Source organism: Pseudophryne corroboree, chromosome 2, assembly GCF_028390025.1.
Source record: "Pseudophryne corroboree isolate aPseCor3 chromosome 2, aPseCor3.hap2, whole genome shotgun sequence".
NCBI classification, from domain to species: domain Eukaryota; kingdom Metazoa; phylum Chordata; class Amphibia; order Anura; family Myobatrachidae; genus Pseudophryne; species Pseudophryne corroboree.
Window position 1 is genome coordinate 507,598,712 of NC_086445.1, and position 20,941 is coordinate 507,619,652.

General features: G+C 47.3%; 1 protein-coding gene and 1 long non-coding RNA gene across 4 annotated transcripts in view; one reads left to right on the forward strand and one right to left on the reverse strand.

The window, feature by feature from the left end:
* Window positions 1–20,941, forward strand: part of LOC135031742 (uncharacterized) — a 205,846-nt gene that overhangs the window by 121,558 nt on the left and 63,347 nt on the right. The gene's annotated exons all lie outside the window — the stretch shown is intronic.
* INTS2 (integrator complex subunit 2) overlaps window positions 1–20,941 on the reverse strand; it is a 244,818-nt gene that overhangs the window by 54,037 nt on the left and 169,840 nt on the right. For all 3 annotated transcript variants that reach the window (XM_063954030.1, XM_063954028.1, XM_063954029.1), the window contains exons 14-15: window positions 3,023–3,305; window positions 1,001–1,105 (exon numbers count right to left, since the gene is read on the reverse strand). In XM_063954030.1, coding sequence (XP_063810100.1) covers window positions 1,001–1,105; window positions 3,023–3,305 — 388 coding nt within the window. The remainder of the gene's footprint in view (window positions 1–1,000; window positions 1,106–3,022; window positions 3,306–20,941) is intronic.

The following is a 20,941-nucleotide window of genomic DNA, read 5'->3' on the forward strand; positions in this document are numbered from 1 at the left end:
TATGCAGACTTGTTTTATTGTTCTTTTTTTATAAATTGTATTGGCAGAAATACAGAAGTACAATTCTTTATATGCTTATGACATTTTTGTTAGCACTTGTTTATAGCACATTTGTTTTTATATATAGTGGTGCCAAAATATTTTATCTAATAGCAATTATATTCAATAGAAATGTATACTTTAAAAGTGTCTGGGGTACAAATAACACACATGGGCTACCAGGGGACAACCAGGTTGAAAATGACTGAGAATCACTGCCCTAAAGGAACACCGCACAAAGTGGCTAAGTAAAATCTTCTCTGCAAAGTTGGCTAAGGCTGGGTATACAGTGGAGCGAGATGTGGGCGGATCGATCCAGGTAAGCATATACACTTACTGATCAATAGGACGGTCCTGTCATACAGCTGGACGAGCATTTGTATTTGCAGTGGACCTTCTGTACACACAGTCAGATGCTTGATATAACTGCAGATATATCAGCCATCGGCTGTCCTACACAGCGATGCAATAGGTCTGTGAACGAACAGACTTTCTGTCCCGCTCGCAATCTAAATCGTCGGTTTGTTCAAACACCTGATATATCGCTCAGTGTGTGTCCAGCTCAAAGCACAAGTCCGTTGATGTCCATGCCTTAGAACTCCTGTCATTTACACCTGCTGCATGAATAGTGGGTGCCTTCATTTTGAAAGATAAATAAACTTTGGAGAAGTGGAGTCTGACGCAAGAACTATAAATGGGTCACCTGACTGATCACAGATCAATAGGGTGGAACCTTCACTGTACTTCATAGACATAACAAACAGTTTGGGTTACAGCAATCTTTTCTGGTGCATCAGTGCTCATAAAAGTCCCAATACACTTTTCAGAATAGCTGACAAACTAAGAAAAAGGTTTCTCCTAGGAAGCAACCTACATAATTATAATATTAACAAGATTTACTCTAAAACCACGCAGTTCTATAAATTCACATACAATAGTACCAGAACAATCCCTTCCTTACCTCCTAGTTCCTGCTGTAGGTCCTGTGCCTGTCTAATAAGGTACTTTATTGGAATTTGGTCCATTAATGATGAAGAGTAAGACTTGGGTTTCTTTTGCATAGCTGCTGTAATTCCAACACAAATAAAAAAAAATGTTACAATGATTTAAGGTAACTTTATTTTTGCATGTTTTTTCTTTATTTTATACCAATAACTGCATATATATGCAACGTGACTATCAACAAAACACGTGAGACCAATACCACTACAGATGTGTCCTCCTACACGTAGGGGGGAATTCAATTGCAGGCGTGAAATTTTTTCCCACAGCCACAGGATTTTGGTTTTCAATTAGAGGATAGAAGCTGGGACGTGTTTTTTTTTTCTCGCAGTTCCACAGCAAGTCTGATTTTTGCTAAAATCGTTATATTTATAAAAAATCACTGGGATTTGCTCAGGTACCCCTTCCAGTTAGCTTAATTAGTCAGTAATTACCTTCCGAAGTGGTCGGGAGCCGGTCCTCTGTAGCAGTGGTGACCATGCCAGTGAAGGAGGAGCAGAGGGGGGGGGGGGGGGGGGGGGAGTGCTTGCAAGTGTACATGAGTGTGTGTGTGTGTGAGACTGAACCCTACTGTGTGTGACCCCACCCCCCTAACAGAGTAATTCCCTCTTGAGCAAAAACCAGTTTGGAGCTGCCAAGTTACCCAGGTCTTGGCGTGCATAGTAGGGCTATTTGGCACAATTGAAACCACAGTATAAAAGGACACATCTGTACACCAACAGTATGTACAGACATGCATGTAAACCAATCCCAAATATTTATGTGTCGAAAAACATGGACATTTTTTATTGGCCAAAAGGCTTATTGGTTCCAAAGACTTACTACTGGCTATTAGACAATTATTTATACTGAAAAGGAAAGATCCACTTTTGGAAAGAAAAAAAAAAACAGAATAAAAAGTAATGTTTATGTGGGAAAATATTTTGTTTGCAAACATAACCCCGATACTACATGTAGTAGTCTGTTAAATACATTTTTACAGCAGAGTTTGAATTCCTCCTCCCCCATTCCTACAGATTATTCCAAGCTTCAGGTTGAAGCAGCTTTTTGTGCAATTCCATTGGAAAAGCTATTTGCACGGGTGGTCTTCAGTATGCCGACTGTCGGGATCCCGGCGCATAGTACACCGGCACCAGAATCCCGACAGCCGGCATACCGACACTTTTTCTCCCTCGTGGGGGTCCACAACCCCCCCCCTGGAGGGAGAATAATATTGCGTGGCACGCGTAGCGCGCCACCGTGCCCGCAGCGTGGCAAACGCAGCGAGCCCGCAAGGGGCTCATTTGCGCTCGCCACGCTGTCGGTATGCCAGCGGTCGGGCTCCCGGCGCCGGTATGCTGGTCGCCGGGAGCCCGGCCGCCGGCATACCAAACTACACCCATTTGCACTACTCCATTCAAATCCAATGACAGTGTTTCAGATGTATTGGTGGGCATTGTCAGAGGACTACACATGCCTAAAGTGTCAATGAAGAGAAATCTGTAGGTAAGAAAGTAAGAGCTATATACACACTGAAGCTGGGTACACACTTAACGATGTGTGTGCCCAGCCGACGGACCGACCAATAGAACATAGCACTGAACGATATATTGTGCAATATATTCTTCACTGTCGCATTCACCTGTATCCCGTCAATTGCAGCCCAACGGGAAGACCTGGCAAGGGACCCGCGGGAGCGCGCAGTAGTGCATACACACTAGACGATGTGCCTGATATGCCGGTGCGATCCGTCAAATCGGGCAACATATTGCCTAGTGTGTACCCAGCTTAAGCTAGAGACTGCATCTAGCAAATGGTTAAAACTAATGTGAAAATACATTTGCAAGGGTCTGGTTTGAAAATAAAACATTCTATGTCTATCATGATGCACTTTAATCAATAATAATAATAATAATAATAATAATATTACTATGTTAAGTCCACAAAATGTGTTTTACTATGTTCATTTTTTACATCACTATTTAAAAATAAAAATACCAACCTAGTGTTTTAGAATTAGCCAGAAGAGCTTCTTCATAAGAAAGAAGGTAGTAGAGCAGCAGCAGGTGAGTGGTTATTTTGTGACGCAGGTTAGAACGTGAATTCTCCCCAGTTTGACCTTGGAAAACGTTCAGAATTTCCTGTTCTGTGATTGGCTTGTTGGTGGCTTCTGGGCTGGACTTGGATGCAGGGGTGATAATCGAGTTGATGTACACATCAATAAGTGGAAGAAGTTGCTGATGTAGAGGAGTGGTTGTTTCACAAAGCTGAGTATAAATCCAATCCTGGCAAAAATAAAAAAATAGTGTCACACTGCTGTCTTATGCATACACTGTCATACACAAGTGGTTAAATAAATAATGTAAAATTTATTGTACAGGTTGAGTATCCCATATCCAAATATTTCGAAATACGGACTTTTTTGAGTGAGAGTGAGATAGTGAAACCTGTGTTTTTTGATGGCTCAATGTACACAAACTATGTTTAATACACAAAGTTATTAAAAATATTGTATTAAATGACTTTCAGGCTGTGTGTATAAGGTGTATATGAAACATAAATGAATTGTGTGAATGTAGATACACTTTGTTCAATGCACAAGGTTATAAAAAATATTGGCTAAAATTACCTTCCGGCTGTGTGTAGAAGGTGTATATGTAACATAAATGCATTCTGTGCTTATATTTCGGTCCCATCACCATGATATCTCATTATGGTATGCAATTATTCCAAAATACGGCAAAATCCGATATCCAAAATACCTCTGGTCCCAAGCATTTAGGATAAGGGATACGCAACCTGTACAAGATTTCCTGGTTCCGCATATTCCACCTTGTTACCCTGAAAAAATAGGAATGTAATACCTACCGGTCCGTACTGGATGCTGGGGGAACTGTACTTTAGTACCATGGGGTATAGATCGGGTCCACTGGAGCATGGCACTTTAATACCTTTAGTGTGTGTATGTGTGTGCTGGCTACTCCCCTCTATGTCCCTCCTACCAGACTCAGTCTAGGAAACTGTGCCCGAGGAGACGGACATACCACGAGAGAAGAAAATCAGGTACAATAGTGGTGAGGCACTAAGCCAACACATAGCCATAACCGAAAGGAGGACGCTAACCAAAACAGAGGATAGCAACACCAACCTAACTAGGATAGGAAAGCTATCCCAACAACAAAATGGGAAAGCAACGGCAGGCCAACCAAACACTTACTCAGGTAAGCAGGAATCAAAGCACTGAGACGGGCGCCCAGTATCCACTATGAACTACGAAAAAAGGAATTACCGGTAGGTTTTAAATTCTTATTTTCTCTTACGTGCTAGTGGATACTGGGGAACTGTACTTTAGTACCATGGGGAAGTCCCAAAGCTCCCAAACGGGTGAGAGAGTGCGGATACCCCTGTAACACCGCCTGACCAAAGATCATCCTTGGCCAAGGTGTCGAACCGATAGAACTTAACAAAAGTGTTCGAACCAGACCAAGTAGCAGCTTAGCACAACTGTAAGGCCGAGGCACCCCGGGGCGCCGCCCAGGAAGAGCACACAAATTTAGTTGAGGGGCCTGAATAGACATCGGCAAAGGCAGAGCCGCCGAAGTATAAGCTTGTTGAATGGTCAACCTGAGCCAACGAGCAATTGATTGCTTAGAAGCCGGACGACCAATCTTGGTGGCATCAAAGGACAAACCGCGAGTAAGATTTCCGATGATGAGCAGTCCGTTTGACATAAAGCTTCAGAGCCCTCACCACATCCAAGGATTCTGGACCAACGGAGGCGTCAGAACACACCGGAACCGCAATGGGTTGATTCACATGAAAAGCTTACACTATTTTTGGCAAAAACTGAGGTCGGGTCCTCAGTTCCGCCCTGTCTTCATGAAAAATCAAAAAAGGGCTCTTACAGGATACGGCCCCCAATTCAGAGACATGTCTGGCAGACGCCAATGCTAACAACATCACGGTCTTCCAGGTGAGAAATTTCAACTTCACCCTATGTAAGGCTTCAATCCAGTCCGACCGAAGAAAGGACAAAACCACATTGAGATCCCACGGAGCTGTGGGAGGTACGAAGGGCGGTTGCATATGAAGAACTCCTTTAAGGAAAGTTTGTACTTCCGGCAACATGGCAAGTTGTTTCTGGAAAAAAATAAAGAGTGCCAAAATCTGGACTTTGATGGAACCTAAACGTAGGCCCATATCCATTTCCACTTGCAGGAAAAGCAGAAAGCGACCCACAATAAATTTCACGGGAGAAACCTTTCTACTTTCACACCAGGAAACATACATTTTCCAGACACGATGATAATGTTTAGTCGTAACTATCATCCTGGGATGGACCATGGTGGAAATAACCCGCGAGGGAAGACCTTTTCTAGCTAGAATCTCCCTCTCAACTTCCAAGCCGTCAAACGTAGCCGCTTTAAGTCTGGAGAGACGAACGGACCTTATTGAAGAAGATCCTTTTGAAGCGGCAGAGGCCAGGGATCCTCCAGAGCCACGGTTAGGAGGTCTGAGTACCACGCCCGTCGAGGCCAATCCGGGGAAATTAGAATTGCTTGAATGCTTTCCCTTCTTAGTCTTTTTAGAACCCTTGGGATTAGCGGTAGAGGAGAGAACAGGTACACAAACTGGTACATCCATGGTGTCGTCAGCGCATCCACTGCTACAGCCTGCTGATCCCTCTTACTGGAACAGTAATGGCATAGCTTCTTGTTGAGACGAGAAGCCATCAGATCTATCTGTGGACGGCCCCACCGGTGAATTAACTGTTGAAACACCTAGGGATGTAGGCCCCATTCCCCCGGATGGAGGTCGTGTCTGCTGAGGAAGTCCGCTTCCCAATTGTCCACTCTTGGAATGAATATAGCTGCTATGGCCCTTGCGTTGGCCTCCGCCCAGATGAGTATTCTTGACACTTCTCGCATCGCCGCTCTGGTGTTTGTTGCCCCTGGTCGGTTTACGTACGCCACCGCCGTGGCGTTGTCTGATTGAACCTGGATCGCCTAATCCTTCAGGAGATGGGAAGCTTGCAGAAGAGCATTGTAAATTGCCCTGAGTTCAAGGATGTTTATCAGCAAAGCAGATTCATGAACTGACCATATCCCCCTGAACTGGGCCCCTTGGGTCACAGCTCCCCAACCCCGGAGGCTGGCATCCATTGTCAGTAGAATCCACGAGTGGATATTGAAATTCCTGCCTTCTACCAGGTGATGAACTTGTAGCCACCATAACAGAGAAATTCGGGCTTTTGGAGATAAGGTCACTTCCTGATGTATGTGAAGGTGAGTCCCTCCCCTTTAGAATGTAAGCTCTCACGAGCAGGGCCCTCTTCCCTCATGTGCTTATCCTTTCTTACTTTAATAATCTTCAACTGCACCACATCCAGCAGTCTTCTGCCACCTGATACTTATTCCAGTGTCATCTGCTGATGTAACTATGTTTATTTACCCTGTACTTGTCCTATACTGTCATCAACTGTAAGTTGCTGTTTTCCTGTTTGATTATTTGTTTATGTATTCTGTAATTGGGCGCTGCGGAACCCTTGTGGCGCCATATAAATAAAGGATAATAATAATAATGTGTCCAGCAGATCCAGCTGAAATGGCTGGGCATGAAATCTGCCGTATTGGATTGCCTTGTAAGCAGCAACCATCCTGCCCAGCAAGCGTATGCAAAAATGTATGGATACCTTGTGAGGACGGAGCACTGAGAGGACCATAGCCTGGATAGCCAGGGCTTTGTCCATCAGAAGAAACACCTTTGAGACAACGTATCCAGTATCATTCCCAGTAACTGAAGACGTTGGGTCGGTTCCAGGTGAGATTTCTGGAAAATAAGATTTTACTTACCGGTAAATCTATTTCTCGTAGTCCGTAGAGGATGCTGGGACTCCGTAAGGACCATGGGGAATAGACGGGCTCTGCAGGAGATAGGGCACTTTAAGAAAGCTTTGGACTCTGGATGTGCACTGGCTCCTCCCTCTATGCCCCTCCTCCAGACCTCAGGGAAACTGTGCCCAGAGGAGATGGACAGTACGAGGAAGGATTTTTGTAAATCTAAGGGCGAGATCCATACCAGCCACACCAATCACACCGCATAACTTGTGATAAACTTACCCAGTTAACAGTATGAACAACAACATAGCCATGGTTCCACCGAAAAACTATAACATAACCCTTATGTAAGCAATAACTATATACAAGTCTTGCAGAAGAAGTCCGCACATGGGACGGGTGCCCAGCATCCTCTACGGACTACGAGAAATAGATTTACCGGTAAGTAAAATCTTATTTTCTCTAACGTCCTAGAGGATGCTGGGACTCCGTAAGAACCATAGGGATTATACCAAAGCTCCCAAACGGGCGGGAGAGTGCGGATGACTCTGCAGCACCGATTGAGCAAACAGGAGGTCCTCCTCAGCCAGGGTATCAAACTTATAGAACTTTGCAAAGGTGTTTGTCCCCGACCAAGTAGCTGCTCGGCACAACTGTAATGCCGAGACCCTCGGGCAGCCGCCCAAGAAGAGCCCACTTTCCTAGTGGAGAGGGCCTTAACCGATTTCGGTAACGGCAATCCTGCCGTAGAATGCGCCTGCTGAATCGTGTTACAGATCCAGCGAGCAATAGTCTGCTTTGAAGCAGGAGCGCCAACCTTGTTGGCCGCATACAGAACGAACAAAGCTTCAGTCTTCCTGATTCTAGCCGTTCTGGTCACATAAATCTTCAAAGCCCTGACTACATCCAGGGACTCGGAATCCTCCAAGTCCCGTGTAGCCACAGGCACGACAATAGGTTGGTTCACATGAAAAGATGAGACCACTTTTGGCAGAAAGTGAGGGCGAGTCCTCAACTCTGCCCTATCCACGTGAAAAACCAAGTATGGGCTTTTATGTGATAAAGCCGCCAATTTCGAAACACGTCTTGCCGAAGCTAACGCCAACAACATGACCACTTTCCACGTGAGGTATTTCAACTCCACAGTTTTGAGTGGTTCAAACCAAGGTGACTTGAGGAAACGTAACACCACGTTAAGATCCCAAGGCGCCACCGGAGGCACAAAGGGAGGCTGAATATGCAGCACTCCCTTCACAAAGGTCTGTACTTCAGGAATAGAGGCCAATTCTCTTTGAAAGAAAATGGATAAGGCCGAAATCTGGACCTTTATGGACCCTAATTTTAGGCCCAAAGTCACTCCTGTTTGAAGGAAGTGAAGTAGACGGCCCAAATGGACCTCCTCCGTAGGAGCAGCTCTGGCCTCACACCAAGAAACGTATTTCATCTTTCCTAGCCTTGATCAGGGTAGGAATGACTTCCTCCGGAATCCCTTTTTCCGCTAGGATCCGGTGTTCAACCGCCATGCCGTCAAACGCATCCGCGGTAAGTCTTGGAACAGACAGGGCCCCTGCCGCAGCAGGTCCTGCCTTAGAGGAAGAGGCCACGGATCCCCTGCGAGCAACTCTTGCAGCTCCGGATACCAAGTCCTCCGTGGCCAATCCGTAACAATGAGTATTGTTCTGACCCTGCTTCTTCGTATTATTCTCAACACCTTGGGTATGAGAGGAAGAGGAGGAAACACATAGACCGATCTGAACACCCAAGTTGTCACCAGAGCGTCTACCGCTACCGCCTGAGGGTCCCTTGACCTGGCGCAATACCGCTTTAGCTTTTTGTTGAGACGGGATGCCATCATGTCGATTTGAGGCAGTCCCCAACGATCCGTGATCTGTGCGAAGACTTCTTGATGAAGTCCCCACTCTCCCGGATGCAGGTCGTGCCTGCTGAGGAAGTCCGCCTCCCAGTTGTCCACCCCCGGGATGAACACCGCTGACAGAGCGCTTACATGGCCTTCCGCCCAGCGTAGAATCCTGGTCGCTTCTGCCATGGCCATTCTGCTCCTTGTTCCGCCTTGGCGGTTTATATGAGTCACTGCCGTGACATTGTCTGACTGAATCAGAACCGGTTTTCTCCGAAGCAATTCCTCCGCTTGACGCAGGGCGTTGTATATGGCCCTCAACTCCAGGACGTTGATGTGGAGACAAGACTCTAGGCTTGACCAGAGACCTTGGAAATTTCTTCCCAGTGTCACTGCTCCCCAGCCTCGGAGGCTTGCGTCCGTGGTCACCAGGACCCAGTCCTGAATGCCGAACCTCCGACCTTCTAGTAGGTGAGCACCGTTCAGCCACCACAGGAGAGATACCCTGGTCCTGGGAGACATGGTGATCCTTTGATGCATTTGTAAATGGGACCCGGACCACTTGTCCAAGAGGTCCATTGAAAAGTCCTCGCATGGAACCTGCCGAAAGGGAAGGCCTCGTAGGAAGCCACCATCTTACCAGGGCCCACGTGCGATCATGCACTGAAACCTTTTTTGGTTTTAATAGGTTCCTGACCATGGCTATGAGTTCCTGAACCTTTTCGATCGGAAGAAAAAGCTTTTTCTGGTCTGTGTCTAGAATCAGCCCCAAAAAGGTCAGACGCGTTGTAGGGACTAGCTGGGACTTCGGTATATTGAGAATCCAGCCGTGTAACTGCAACGTCTTCATGGACAGAGACACGCTGTCCAGCAACCTCTCCCGAGATCTCGCCTTTATGAGGAGATCGTCCATGTATGGGATAATTGTGACACCCTGCCTGCGCAGGAGCACCATCATTTCCGCCATTACCTTGGTGAAAATTCTCGGGCCGTGGAAAGCCCAAACGGCAACGTCTGAAATTGGTAGTGACAGTCCTGCACTGCAAATCTCAGGAACGCCTGATGCGGGGGGGAATATCGGAACATGAAGGTAAGCATCCTTTATGTCCAGGGACACCATCCAATCCCCCTCCTCCAGGCTGGCGATGACCGCCCTGCGTGATTCCATTTTGAACTTGAACCTCTTCAAGTACAGGTTCAGAGATTTCAGGTTTAAAATGGGTCTGACCGAACCGTCCGGTTTCGGGACCACAAACAGGGTTGAGTAATATCCCTCTCCTTGCTGGAGATGAGGAACTGTGACAATCACCTGTTGAATATACAATTTTTGGATTGCTGCCAACACCAGCTCCTTCTCTGACGGGGAAGCCGGCAGAGCCGATTTGAAAAATCGGCGAGGAGGCAAGTCTTCGAATTCCAGCAATCTCTAATGCCCAGGGATCCACCTGCGAGTGAACCCAGACGTGGCTAAAAAACCGAAGACGAGCCCCCACCAGATCTGCCTCCCCTCGGAAAGCCCCAGCGTCATGCGGTGGACTTTGCAGACGCAGGGGAGGACTTCTGCTCGTGGGAACTAGCTGTGTGCAGCTTTTTTCCCCTGCCTTTCCCTCTGGCAACAAAGGATGATCCACGTACCTTCTTGTTTTTATTGGAACGAAAGGACTGCATTTGATAATGAGGTGCCTTTTTTGTATGCTGCGGGGGGACATAAGGTAAGAAATTTGACTTACCAGCCGTAGCCGTAGAGACAAGATCAAAGAGGCCGTCTCCAAACAACTCCACCCCTTTGTAAGGCAAGGACTCCATATGCCGCTTTGAATCGGCATCTTCCGTCCACTGTCGGGTCCACAAGAGCCGCCTAGCAGAAATAGACATAGCATTTATTCTGGAGCTTAATAAACAAATGTCTCTCTGAGCATCCCTCATATACAAGGCAGCATCTCTGATATGCTCTATGGTCATTTGAATGGCGTCCCTATCTAAGGTGTCAATTTCCGTAGATAAGGAATCTGCCCATGCCACAAGCGCACTACAAACCCAGGCCGACGCCATAGCCGGTCGAGCAATAGTACCGGAATGATTGTAAATGTGCTTTAAGGTAATTTCCTGCCTGCGATCAGCAGGTTCCTTGAGGGAAGCCGTATCCTGAGAAGGCAGTGCCACCTTTTTGGACAAACGTGTCAGCGCCTTGTCAACTTTTGGCGAAGATTCCCAGCGTATCCTATCAGTTTTTTGTGGAAAAGGATACGCCATGAGAATCCTTTTGGGAACTTGTGGTCTCCTATCAGGAGATTCCCAAGCCTTTTCGCACAAGTCACTTAATTCAAATGAGGATGGAAAAGTGACTTCAGGCTTTTTCCCTTTATACATGTGTACCCTCGTGTCAGGGACAGGGGGTTCCTCAGTAATATGCAAAACCTCTTTAATGGCAATAATCATGTACCGTATACCCTTAGCCACCTTCGGCTGTAATTTTGCATCTTCATAGTCGACACTAGAGTCAGTATCTGTGTCATCGATCTGGGATATGGTGCGCTTCTGAGACCCCGAAGGACCTGGCGCCCCAGGGACAGGCATGGATTGGCTACCTGACTGATCCCTAGCTTCTGCCTTGTCTAATCTTTTATGCAATAGATTGACATTTGCACTCAAGACATTCAGCATATCCACCCATTCCGGTGTCGGCGTTGCCGACGGCTACCTGACATTCAAGCACTCCCCCTCCACATTAAGCGAGCCTTCCTCGTCAAACATGTCGACACACGCGTACCGACACACTTCACACACACACACAGAGAACCCCTTTCCTGAAGACAGTATCCCTGTCAAGGCCCTTTGGAGAGATAGAGAGAGAGTATGCCAGCACACACCCCAGCGCAATAACCCTGGAGACCAACACAAAATGTTTTTCCCCAGCAGCGCTGTATAATATGTAAACCGCCAATTATGTGCCCCCCCCCTCTCTTTTAAGCACCCTTTCACCGTGTGTAAGCAGGGGAGAGTCCGGGGAGCTTCCTCTCAGCAGTGCTGTGGAGAGAAAATGGCGCTGGTGAGTGCTGAGGGAGAAGCCCCGCCCCCTCGGCGGCGGGCTTCTGTCCCGCTCAAACTTAGTAAAATATGGTGGGGGCTCTTTTATATACATGTACAGAGCCCACCTGTACATGTATATAGTCTTTTTGCCATGCAGAGGTTTAAATTGCTGCCAAGGGCGCCCCCCCCCCCCCCCCTGCGCCCTGCACCCTTACAGTGACCGGAGTATGTGAGGTGCATGGGAGCAATGACGCACAGCTGCAGTGCTGTGCGTTACCTCAGTGAAGCTGAAGGCTTCTGCCGCCTGACGACTTCTCTCTTCTGTACTTCTAGCTCTGTGAGGAGAACGGCGGCGCGGCTCCGGGGGTGGACGCCCAGTAAGAACCTGCGTTCACCCCCTCTGGAGCTAATGGTGTCCAGTAGCCGAGGAAGCAGAGCCTATCTTTGACAAGAAGGTCTGCTCCTCTCTCCTCAGTCCCTCGATGCAGGGAGCCTGTTGCCAGCAGTGCTCCATGTGAAAAAGTAGTAAAAGGTAGAAAAAAAAAATCCAAACAAAAATGCTTCTAGGCAGAGAACTCTGGAGAGCTCTCTGCAGTGCACCCATCTTGCTCTGGGCACAGTGTAAAACTGAGGTCTGGAGGAGGGGCATAGAGGGAGGAGCCAGTGCACACCCAGAGTCCAAAGCTTTCTTAAAGTGCCCTATCTCCTACGGAACCCGTCTATTCCCCATGGTCCTTACGGAGTCCCAGCATCCTCAAGGACGTTAGAGAAATTTAGAATCCACCTATTAACCGTAAGCAGGCAAGTCGTCAGATCGATGTCGATGCTGTGCAACAGACGCTCCCTGGACATAGCCTTTATCAGGAGAACGTGCAAGTAGGGGACTATGTTGACTCCCATCATGCGCAGTTGCAGCATCATCTCCGCCATGACCTTGGTGAAGACCCTCAGAGCTGTGGACAGGCCAAAGGGCAAAGCCTGAAACTGGAAATGGTCATCCAAGATGGCAAACCTGAGGTAAGCCTGATGAGGGGGCCACATGGGAATGTGTAGGTAAGCATCCTTGACATCTAGGGATACCAGGAATTCCCCCTCTTCCAGATCGGACACTACTGCCCGCAGGGATTCCATCTTGAATTTGAACACCCGCAGATACGGGTTTAGAGACTTCAGGTTTAAGATGGGTCGCACCGAACTGTCTGGTCTTGGAACGAAAAAAAGACTGGGGTAAAAACCCCTGTTGCGTAACGGAGGAGGTAATGGAAAACCCACCCCTGTCCGCAAAAGTTTTGAACAGCCTCTTGCAAGGTAACTTTTGCTGTGGGTAAAACTGGCAAGCCCGATTTGAAAAATCTGAGGAGGAAGTGCTTGAAATTCCAGCCAGTATCCCTGGGAAATGAGGTCCCTCACCCAAGGATCCCAGCAGGACTTCAACCACACGTGGGCGAAGTGTTGAAGACGAGGACCCACCTGAAAGTCACCTTGATGCTTGTGCTAACCATCACGCGGAAGGCTTAGCGGCAGGGGATCCGGTGGTCTGGTTCAGGGAGGCAGCAGTTGCAGGTTTACGGGACTTACCACAAGATCCTGTGGGAGTGGTGGAGACCCCTCGGCCCCTGCCTCTGAACCTTGCCACACGAAAGGACTGCAAGGAGGGTCCTGTGTAAGAACGTCTAGCATGTGGCGCAGCCGACGGCAGATAGGTAGACTTACTCGTTGTTGCCTGGGAGATCAATTTATTTAATTCGTCACCAATCAAGGCATCACCTGTAAAGGGAATATTTTCTACACCCTTTTTGGAATCAGCGTCTGCTGACCAGTGACGTAACCACCATAGCAGAATGACCAGTGACGTAACCACCATGCGTGCCGAAACAGCCATAGCAGTAGTGCGGCCATCTATCTTACACAATTCTTTTATAGCCTCGCTCATAAAATCTGCAGCATCCTGCATATGTTGCAGCAGCGTAATGACCTCCTCCCGGGGCAGAGAGTCTAAACCATCAATAACAGTATCAGACTACTTGACTACCGCCCTAGAAATCCACCCACAAACAATTGTGGTGCGCTGTGCTACACCTGCTGCCGTATATATTGCCTTGAAAGTAGTCTCAATTTTTACGGTCAGCCGGCTCTTTTAGGGATATAGCCCCTGGTACAGGCAGCACCAATTTCTTAGACAGTCTGGATACAGACGATCGACTGACAGGGGTTTTTCCCATACCTTCCTGTCCTCAGCTGGGAGGGGAAAAGTAGCTGAAAACCTCTGAGGAATTATACATTTCTTATAAGGGTTTAACCATGCCTCCCTGGCCAGGGAGTTTAAATCTTTAGACACAGGAAAAGTGACTGAGGTCTTTGGTCTAACATTAAAGTACAACTCCTCATCTGGTTCTGCCTCCTGATCTGGGATGTGAAGAACCTCTCTTATAGCATAAATGAGGGCCTCCACCCCAGGTGATAGAGAGCTGTTCTCATATCATCATCATCATCCACATCAGGCTGATCAGAATCAGACTGGAGCACCTGTGGCAGTGAGCGTTTATGTGAAACCAACAGAGGGGGCTGAGAAGCCTTTCTGGTATCTGCTGCTTTTGCCATACAAATCAGTAGACTGTTTCAACACCTGTCTCTCATTTTTAGCTGCCGCTAATTCTGAATTTACATTCTGAATCATGATTTTAAAATTATCTAGCCAGTCAGGTGCCTGTGAACTGTGTCCCTGTGGAGATAAGGAGCATTGTTCACACATGAGGGACCCCGCTGATGAAGCTGTACAAGCAGCACACATAACCATGTCCACAGAAATATTTACATAACTGTAATACAGCACAGCTCACTGAAACACCTCCACACAGACCCTAGAGAGCCCCTGGAGTGACACTGAGGAACGGAGATCAGCACACAAAACACAACAGCACAGTGTGAAAATATGTGTACCCCCTAGGGTACAGAATACAGTGATAGCTATAGCTGTGATACACTGAAAGTGAAATCCACACAGCAGATACAAGCATACACAGTCACAGTGACACTGCAGAAATTATTTTAGACAAACAATAAAACTGCACTGGAGATGAGCGTGTTCGGTTTTACTCGGATTTACCAGAATCTCCTTATTGGCTGTCGGTATTTCTCCTAAGTCCACAGGTTTCACAGGATAACAATGGGATATGGTGGAGCGACAGCGGATTTGCACCAATCAGTCAAAGCTTTCCGGCCTCCCAGCATGCAACGGGCCCGTCCATATATCCCCGCCCCCTGGCTCAGGCAAATCAGTTGTATTCCAAAGCTCAAGGCAGGAGCATTATGTAGAACCCTAATCAGGCAAGAAGCACACATGCACACCCTTCCGTACAAGAAGGAAGAGGTTAGTGAGTAAAAAAGGATCCTCAAATCAGGTGCGTCAGGTTGGGATCACTGTGGACATAGGAGAAATACCGTTATCAACGGTAAGTTCTTACCACAACGTATATTTCTCCGGCAGGGTTCACAGGTTATCCACAGGATAACCATGGGATTTCCCAAAGCAGTTTAGTGGTGGGGATGCTCCTGATGCTCGGGAGAATCCTTCGCCCGAATTCAGCATCATGAGACGTAAAGGTATCCAAGGCATAATGTCTTAATGAATGTGTAAACGGAAGACCATATGGCTGCCTTACATATCTGTTCTGTTTAAGCACCACATTGTGCTGCCCATGTAGGACCTACACTACGAGTAGAGTGAACAGAGACATTAGCCGGAAAAGGGAGATCAGCTTGAAATATGATTCGTCATTCAAAGTCATCTTGCCAGTGTCTGCCTACCAGCAGGTCATCCTCTCTTATGAAATCCATAGAGAACGAAAAGAGAATATGCTTTTCTGATGACACTGGTACAATCCACGTAGATCCTTAATGCAGGGATCACGTCCAGCGATGCATCTCCCGCAGAAAAGGTCCAGGCCCTAAAAGGCTGGGACAATATTATGTGTGTTAAGGTCGAACTTAGTCACCACCTTAGGAAGATACCTAGATCTAGTTCTGAGACCTACTTTATCTGGATAAACAATCAGAAATGGGGAACAATATGACAATCCCTAAGTCTGATATTCTTCTAGCTGACGACTCGTTGTCAACCATTTATAATACATATTTTTAAGTGGTTCAAATGGGGCAACTTGAAGGACTTTCAGGACTAAACAAGTCCCACGGCACTGTAGGAAAAACAACCAAAGGTTGAATGCGCAGCATACCCTGGAAAAAAGGTACGCACATCCTGTAAGTTGGTCATTTACTTTTGGAACTCTACAGTCGATGCCGACCCTTGCTTCTCTCAAGGAAGCCATCAATTCCTGTCTGAAGGAATGCTATGACCCTGGAAACTGTGAAAAAATGTTGGGGTCCCATTCACCTACAGCACCTGGTGTTTGCAGATGTTCCCCATCCAAGTATTCACCAGGCCCAACACTGCATAGCTTCCCAGATCTGATAAGATTGGGCATATCCAGTGTGGTGTGGCTGTAGATTTTCTTTCACTGCACCAATGAATATAGGCTTGCCATATTTGGTGATGAATGCGAGCTAAGGAAGGTTTCCTTGTTCTGAAAACTGTTTGAAAGTATCCTCTTGACCTGAGGATAGAGGTTTCTATGGCCACGCTGTCAAAGACAGTCGACCCACATGTCTGTGATAACCAGGACCCTGCATTAGTAGGTCTGGACGTTGAGGGAGCAGAAGTAGAGCATCCATTGCCATTATCTGCTGGTCTTCCTGTTTAAAATTTCTCACCACCCTGGGTAATAGGGTAATTAGAGGAAAAGTAAAGAAAAACAACTAAGAAAGCGCCGACACACTGAACAATACTAAAATACAATCACTTTTTATTAAAATATGTAAAATAGATAAGGACTGTTCCTAGACTACCTTTAAACACTACATTAATATAGTAATCCTGATCAATCCCTATCAATATATAGACAAATGAGTTCCCTATAATCACAACACTATAAGTTTTTGGCCAAAAATAAATGTAATAGATTTATACAACAAGATTAGTGCACTTAATACAGCCAGATATTTGGATGGCAACAAAATAAATGAGTATCTTTGTAGTAGTAACTGTTGCAGTATTTGTTTCATATAGCACAAATGGTAACAAGTCCACAAAGTTATTTCCAAATATTGTAACAAAAGTTCCAGTTGTTAAATGTTGGTTTGCCAAGCAGATTTGGAACTGTTATGCATGCAGAGTTGAAATGAATTACAGAGCTATAATTGTTAAACTCTATTAGGCATGGCCATGCTTTAAATATCGGATTGTTTTTACCGCGACCGTCCTCTGGTAAACAGGTTCCTGTCCACTCCCGGCTCTGGTGCTCCACGACCTTATATCAAGCCCTATCCGGAGTAAAGACGGTCCCAAAAGCAATGGAGGGTAGTGATCCAGCGGTACAGAGAGGGAACCTCAGTGCGTGTCTCGGGTCACAGTCCGTATGAGACGCATTTCCCCACCTCAAAGCAATTCAGCATCGGCGGCTTCATCAGTCAGTGGAAAACCCATCCGCCAGATGAAGGTCCTGTCTCACAGATAAGGCATCGACAACGATCGCCCTGGGATCCTTTGTTCTTGACCCGTATGTGAGCACTCTGATGTTCAACCAAGACGTTCTGAGATGCATCTCTAGCACGCACCTCTTGTTTTCCAGAGTTCGGAAGGTCTCTGGGTGTAGAGCCCATTCACTCCTCTGAATGGTGTATCGACTTGAAAAAGTCCATTTCCCCATTTATGATTCTCAGACTGAGAACGGCGGACAAGGCTGGATGATGAAATCCTACCTCTTAGGTATGCGACTTACCTTCTTCATACCCTTTTCGGCTGAGAGTTCCTCCCTGATGCTGAGGTACCCTACTGCCGTTGCATTGTCCGAGCGGAACTGGACTGGTTTTTACATGAAGACTGTCCCATGCCTAAACTGGTGCCCTGTATATGGCCCGAGGTTTCAACCTTTTTTGGTAGACAGCACTTTGGGAACACAATCTCCCTGACACTAATCCTAGTGTCAGAATCTTCCCAATCTGATATTAAAAATAAGAATTTACTTACCGATAATTCTATTTCTCATAGTCCGTAGTGGATGCTGGGGACTCCGTAAGGACCATGGGGAATAGCGGCTCCGCAGGAGACTGGGCACATCTAAAGAAAGCTTTAGGACTATCTGGTGTGCACTGGCTCCTCCCCCTATGACCCTCCTCCAAGCCTCAGTTAGGATACTGTGCCCGGACGAGCGTACACAATAAGGAAGGATTTTGAATCCCGGGTAAGACTCATACCAGCCACATCAATCACACCGTATAACCTGTGATCTGAACCCAGTTAACAGCATGATAACAGAGGAGCCTCTGAAAGATGGCTCACAACAATAATAACCCGATTTTTGTAACAATAACTATGTACAAGTATTGCAGACAATCCGCACTTGGGATGGGCGCCCAGCATCCACTACGGACTATGAGAAATAGAATTATCGGTAAGTAAATTCTTATTTTCTCTAACGTCCTTAGTGGATGCTGGGGACTCCGTAAGGACCATGGGGATTATACCAAAGCTCCCAAACGGGCGGGAGAGTGCGGATGACTCTGCAGCACCAAATGAGAGAACTCCAGGTCCTCCTCAGCCAGGATATCAATTTTGTAGAATTTTACAAACGTATTTGCTCCTGACCAAGTAGCTGCTCGGCAAAGTTGAAAAGCCGAGACCCCTCGGGCAGCCGCCCAAGATGAGCCCACCTTCCTTGTGGAGTGGGCATTTACAGATTTTTGGCTGTGGCAGGCCTGCCACAGAATGTGCAAGCTGAATTGTACTACAAATCCAACGAGCAATAGTCTGCTTAGAAGCAGGAGCACCCAGCTTGTTGGGTGCATACAGGATAAACAGCGAGTCAGATTTCCTGACTCCAGCCGTCCTGGAAACATATTTTCAGGGCACTGACAACGTCTAGCAACTTGGAGGCCTCCAAGTCCCTAGTAGCCGCAGGCACCACAAATAGGTTGGTTCAGGTGAAACGCTGAAACCACCTTGGGGAGAAACGGAGGACGAGTCCTCAATTCCTCCCTGTCCGAATGGAAAATCAGATAAGGGCTTTTTCAGGATAAAGCCGCCAATTCTGACACGCGCCTGGCCCAGGCCAGGGCCAACAGCATGACCACTTTTCATGTGAGATATTTTAACTCCACAGATTTAAGTGGTTCAAACCAATGTGACTTTTGGAACCCAAAACTACATTGAGATCCCAAAGTGCCACTGGAGGCACAAAAGGAGGCTGTATATGCAGTACTCCTTTTACAAACGTCTGAACTTCAGGGACTGAAGCTAGTTCTTTTTGGAAGAAAATTGACAGGGCCGAAATTTGAACCTTAATGGACCCCAATTTCAGGCCCATAGACACTCCTGTTTGCAGGAAATGTAGGAATCGACCCAGTTGAATTTCCTCCGTCGGGCCTTACTGGCCTCGCACCACGCAACATATTTTCGCCAATTGCGGTGATAATGTTTTTGCGGTTACATCCTTCCTGGCTTTGATCAGGATAGGGATGACTTCATCCGGAATGCCTTTTTTCCCTCAGGATCCGGCGTTCAACCGCCATGCCGTCAAACGCAGCCGCGGTAAGTCTTGGAACAGACAGGGTCCCTGCTGGAGCAGGTCCCTTCTTAGAGGCAGAGGCCACGGATCCTCCGTGAGCATCTCTTGAAGTTCCGGTTACCAAGTCCTTCTTGGCCAATCCGGAACCACGAATATAGTGCTTACTCCTCTCCATCTTATCAATCTCAGTACCTTGGGTATGAGAGGCAGAGGAGGGAACACATACCCTGACTGGTACACCCACGGTGTTACCAGAGCGTCTACAGCTTATTGCCTGAGGGTCCCTGGACCTGGCGCAATACCTGTCGAGTTTTTAATCATGTGGAAGACTTCTGGGTGAAGTCCCCACTCTCCCGGGTGGAGGCCGTGCTGAGGAAGTCTGCTTCCCAGTTGTCCACTCCCGGAATGAATACTGCTGACAGTGCTATCACATGATTTTCCGCCCAGCGAAAAATCCTTGCAGCTTCTGTCATTGCCCTCCTGCTTCTTGTGCCACCCTGTCTGTTTACGTGGGTGACTGCCGCGATGTTGTCCTACTGGATCAACACCGGCTGACCTTGAAGCAGAGGTCTTGCTAAGCTTAGAGCATTGTAAATGTCCCTTAGCTTCAGGATATTTATGTGAAGTGATGTCTCCAGGCTTGACCATAAGCCCTGGATATTCCTTCCCTGTGTGACTGCTCCCCAGCCTCGCAGGCTGGCATCCGTGGTCACCAGGACCCAGTCCTGAATGCCTAATCTGCGGCCCTCTAGAAGATGAGCACTCTGCAACCACCACAGGAGGGACACCCTTGTCCTTGGTGACAGGGTTATCCACTGATGCATCTGAAGATGCGACCCGGACCATTTGTCCAGCAGGTCCCACTGGAAAGTTCTTGCGTGGAATCTGCCGAATGGGATTGCTTCGTAAGAAGCCACCATTTTACCCAGAACCCTTGTGCATTGATGCACTGAGACTTGGCTCGGTTTTAGGAGGTTCCTGACTAGCTCGGATAACTCCCTGGCTTTCTCCTCCGGGAGAAACACCTTTTTCTGGACTGTGTCCAGGATCATCCCTAGGAACAGAAGACACGTCGTCGGAACCAGGTGCGATTTTGGAATATTGAGAATCCAATCGTGCTGCCGCAACACTACCTGAGATAGTGCTACACCGACCTCCAACTGTTCCCTGGATCTTACCCTTATCAGGGAATTGTCCAAGTAAGGGATAACTAAAATTCACTTCCTTCGAAGGAATATCATAATTTCGGCCATTACCGTGGTAAAGACCCGGGGTGCCGTGGACCATCCATACGGCAGCGTCTGAACTGATAGTGACAGTTCTGTACCATAAACCTGAGGTACCCTTGGTGAGAAGGGTAAATTTTGACATGAAGGTAAGCATCCTTGATGTCCCGAGACATCATGTAGTCCCCTTCTTCCAGGTTCGCAATCACTGCTCAAATTCAATCTTGAATTTGAACCTCTGTATGTAAGTGTTCAAAGATTTTAGATTTAGAATCGGTCTCACCGAGCCGTCCGGCTTCGGTACCACAACAGTGTGGAATAATACCCCGTTCCCTGTTGCAGGAGGGG